At 49.7% G+C, this 4,360-nt stretch overlaps 1 protein-coding gene across 1 annotated transcript in view; it reads left to right on the top strand.

The window, feature by feature from the left end:
• LOC101625607 (solute carrier family 23 member 1-like) overlaps nucleotides 1-4,360 on the top strand; it is a 35,051-nt gene that overhangs the window by 2,029 nt on the left and 28,662 nt on the right. Inside the window, exon 2 of the mRNA XM_004677199.2 lies at nucleotides 515-658. Coding sequence (XP_004677256.1) covers nucleotides 515-658 — 144 coding nt within the window. The remainder of the gene's footprint in view (nucleotides 1-514; nucleotides 659-4,360) is intronic.

Below are 4,360 nucleotides of genomic sequence, written 5' to 3'. Positions count from 1 at the left end.
TCTCCCTTGTCTTCACCAAGTCTCCTCTTGTCCTCCATAAGTTACAGTCACTGACTCATTCATTTGTCCTGTTGACACTGAGTATGGGGACTGTTCTAGAAGCTGTACTGGGAAGAAGAGTAAACACACTAGACGTATTCCAGCAACTAGCATCCCAGGAGAAGAGACAACCACTGGCTCTGTTAAACCTGTGATGAGTGTCCTGCAGATGTAAACGCATCTGGGGCCATAGCAGCACATAGTATGGCTGCTGACCTTGGACTGGCTCCTTTCTGCTCCCCCACAAAGATGCTTCTCTGCCAGGGTTTGGTCGAGGTCCCACTCCCCTAGACTTCATACAGAAACTCTGCAGCAGGTGTATAATATGGAAAATCTCTAGTCGACCAGCAACGATCCTGTCCCATTGCCTTCTGCCTCTGAGATGTCTGCCGTTCGTCTGTCTGGTTGTCAGCTGGAGGCCACTGGACTCATTTGTAAGTGTCCAAACGTGTCCTTCCTTCTCTGTTCCCAACAGAATCTTGATGGTACCCTCGGCTCCCAGGAGAGCGGCCAAGGCAGGAAGGTGCATGGGCAGCATAAGCATCCCAGCAGCACCCATCTGGCCTACGGCATCCTGGACAACCCACCCTGGTATCTCTGCATCTTCTTGGGAATCCAGGTAGGGCCACCAAGCAAGCGCTGGGCCTACAACGACCTCAACACATCTGCATGTTAAAGTGCTCAAGACCCACAGCTTCAGTACTGGTCATATCTTCCATGCTATCGGTGCCCAGGGGGACCCAGGCACCTCCAGTCTCCCCAGGAGTGTGGGGGTTGGAGTGGGGAGCTGGGGAGGAGTTTTCTTCATGCTCAGCTGATTGGTGACACCAAGGGCATTGACTAGGCTATTTTTTTATTAAGGTATCAATTTTAGTATCTTAATATTAAACAGCTGGTAACAACTAAAAAGCTTGGTAAATTCTGGGAAACACTCACTCAAACACTTTGTTAGCATATGCTTTGGTACAACTTTTCGGAATGATGATGTTGTAATAACTGTTGACACATAAAACACACAGAACCTTTAACCCTGTTCCCAGAGCTTAAGAATTTCTCTATAGTGGGCCCTCCCGGGTGGCACAATACATTAAGCACAGCACTGGAACTACCTGTAGCTGCTTCAGCTAGAGTTTGATCCCCAGCCAGGAAGCTGCCCACATGGCACAGCAGACCTCTCCTGTCTTGCCTGCTGCTCCCCTCAACAGAGTATTTCAGGATAACTGCCTATTCTGTTCCTTACTCTATCTCTGATGAATCTTCTCACCACCCCTGCACCTCAAGCCTGTACCCCAGTTCTGTATGCACAAATTAAAAAAACAAAAAAACCCCAACTATTTCTCTATAGTTATGCCGGGAAGACTTGTTGAGACAAAATAGGGATAAGTTGGTGACATTACTGATAATACAAGTGACTCTTGACTAACTGTGCAGTTGAAAACCTTAGTATAACATTTAACTGCCTAAAACTAAAGTCATCCCATGGGTTCCTTCATGTCCACTGGAGACTCCCCTTTACCTTCTCTCCTTTACCTGCCATGATAATGAGATCCATGGATGCTCAAGTACCATCTAGTCAGCTTTTCACACCCCGGGGTTCAGTGTGGAAGACTCCAACCAACTCACATCTTGTGGTTGGTTGGTTGGTTGGTTGATTGGTTGGTTGGTTGGTTGAATCTGTGGTCACAGAAATGAAGACAGAAAATATCCTTGTAGAAAAGGATGGGTACAGTTCAGACCCACCTTGTTTGAGGGTCAACTAGGGCAAAATCAAGCCACACAATGAACACACACATCATCGAAACCAAAAACAAGATGCCCATGTAATTTGGGCTTAAGGAAGTTCACTGGGAACTGGGTGCCAAAGATGCCACCTGGGACCAGAGAGCCAGTGAGTGGCAGGTAGACAGGTGCCTGGGTTTGCAGGAGCCACAGGGAGGCTGTTCTGTTGGAGCAGCTGCCTGTGGCCGGGGGGTCTCCTGAAGGATGGAGTGGGCTGGAGTCTGGATTCAGTGGCCCCCAGGAGGAGCCTGGTACCAGGGATGCTGATCCCAGAGCATGCAGATGCCAGGTCTTGTGTGAGGGTATTTTCCTGTGCAAACAGTTGCTCTGACTAACATTTCTTGGGGGACACAAGCAGTAGAGAGTCCCATTTTGCTGATGTCACTCCCAGACTGCTGGTTTCTTGGGTGGAGTCACTGGGCTGGTTAAAGGTCCAGTTCACTTGGATGACATCTCTTTTCTGATAATTCTGGGAGGCCAGAGAGATATCTGGTCGACTCTGCTTCCTTGAAACAAGTGCTTCCAGCTACAGTTTCACTTTCTTACTGATCTTCCAACTAAATTCAGGCTTTCTGCTTTCAAGAGCTTCATTTGATCACGGGGCGGGAGAGTAAGGTGGGGTGGAGGATTTAGGTTGGCTGATAAGTGTCATTAGCCAGAGTTGATGGACATGGTGTGAGATGATATCAGATGGGAAAAACACCAGTGGTCCCTGCACCTGGAGAAGTTATAGGGATTGAACTAGTTGATGACAGACCCAAGGAGCCTTTTAGGATGCTCTGAGTGGTTGACCTTCCTAGGTCATTTGTTCTGGGAGAATCCAAGAGCAATGAAAAGGGTCAAAGTGCCCCTATAAAAAAAAAATAGGCGTTTCTTCTCTCATGCCCTCCTCAAAGAGTGAGCCAGTTGCCAGTTGCCCATCCTTTGCCATTAAAACCTGTTGGGGTTAGCCAAAGAATGAATGGAACGTTCCTGCCTCCAACCCACATCACCCACAGCTAAGTGCCAAAGCCCAATCCTGACAATTCAGTATTGACTGCTTGGATTAATCCAGTTATCCTCTGAGGAGTTCACTGAGGTGGTGGGCAGCTGGTGTAGGGAGCAGAGATAGAGCTCCCCTTAAAGAAGACCTGGCTGTTTCATGTCTTCCCTCATCCTCACTCTGCCCCTGTGGCTGAGAGACATGGGTGAGCTCTCCCCAGGCATACTGGCTGCGGGGGCCCAGGGCTGACCTTCCCGGTGGTGGTCAAGGATGCTTTCTTGTTCTCACCCTGTGGAACGGCAGGAGAGGGTGTGGCCTCTGGCCCTAGTGGAACAGTAGATTCTGAGACTCACTTCTCCTGGTGTGTGTGTGTGTAAAAAGCAGGTATTTTCAGGAAAAAGGCATTTTGGGGGTTCAATTGTCTGAAGAAGATTATCTTATCCTTCCCTTAGGTGTGGAGTTTAGCTTGCACTGAGGTTTGGGGTCCAAACGCCAACTAAGTGAGAACAAGCGATCTGCCTCTTTGCCCTTGTTTGTGTGCAGACAGTGCTCAGCATTAGTGGAAAGGACACTGGTTGGGCTGACAAAGGAATCAGGTGTTGCAGGGTCCCGTGGCCTAAGTCCACACAAGGACACCTTAATGTCGCTAACACTAACACCAGGGGTTCTGTTCATTCACTCATTCTTTTCTTGCTGTCTTGGCGGACCCAGCAGCTAAATTTTGTAAACCAAGCCAAATTGGCCTGACGTAGAAAGAAGGACTTAGCAAGAAGCTGGTCACAGGACTCTGGGTGAACCTGCAGGAATGCATGGTTGTCCTGGTGATGGCAAATGGGGCGATCCTAGCCATACCTGGAATATGAGGCAATGCTGACTCGCTGACAAGACCTCAGGTACCCGAGAAATTCCTGATGGGGCAGAGGGGAGACGTAGGTGGCCTCTGTATGCCGAGGTATTTGGCTTGGTAGGACTGGAGTCACACCGGACAGTGGGCTCAGAAAGAAACTGGATGTTTCCTATGAATGTCCGTCTAACTTGCCCAACTGCTCAGCTTTAGACTACCGTGCACGGGATAGCAGCCCCTTGCTCTATCTCTCCCTGTCTGTCTGTCTGTCTGCAGTCTATCCATCTAAGCTACCATCTTCTCTCTAACTGCAGCGCTCCTGGGATTTTGTCATTTCCTTTGAGCATTCTTTCACTGAGAGAATAAAACTCTGTTCCAGGCAGGGCCACTGTCTGTGTGGCACTTGCCCCTCCCCCCACCTCCCCCCTACCACTTGGGTGTGGTACTCAGGGCACTTTACTTCCTCCCATATCCTGAAGACAGGAGCATCAGATTCACCACCTGTCTCAACTGTCCCAGTTGGTGTGTGTGTGTGTGTGTGTGTGTGTGTGTGTGTGTGTGAGGGAGAGAGATGTGCCCGTGACAGAATGCCATCTTGTCCAGGGTTGGGTCCCACCTTGTGCCTGGAGCAGCCAGGAAAAGCTCCAGCCACCTCCCGTCCTGGACTGGACCAGGCACGCTGGACCATGAAGGACAGATGCCCAGGGCGGCGTCAG

The sequence above is a fragment of the Condylura cristata genome, unplaced genomic scaffold (genome assembly GCF_000260355.1).
Source record: "Condylura cristata isolate star-nosed mole 26May11 unplaced genomic scaffold, ConCri1.0 scaffold00005, whole genome shotgun sequence".
In the NCBI taxonomy this organism is placed as follows: domain Eukaryota; kingdom Metazoa; phylum Chordata; class Mammalia; order Eulipotyphla; family Talpidae; genus Condylura; species Condylura cristata.
Note: the sequence above shows the minus strand (reverse complement) of the source record. Positions and strands in the feature narration are given on the sequence as shown.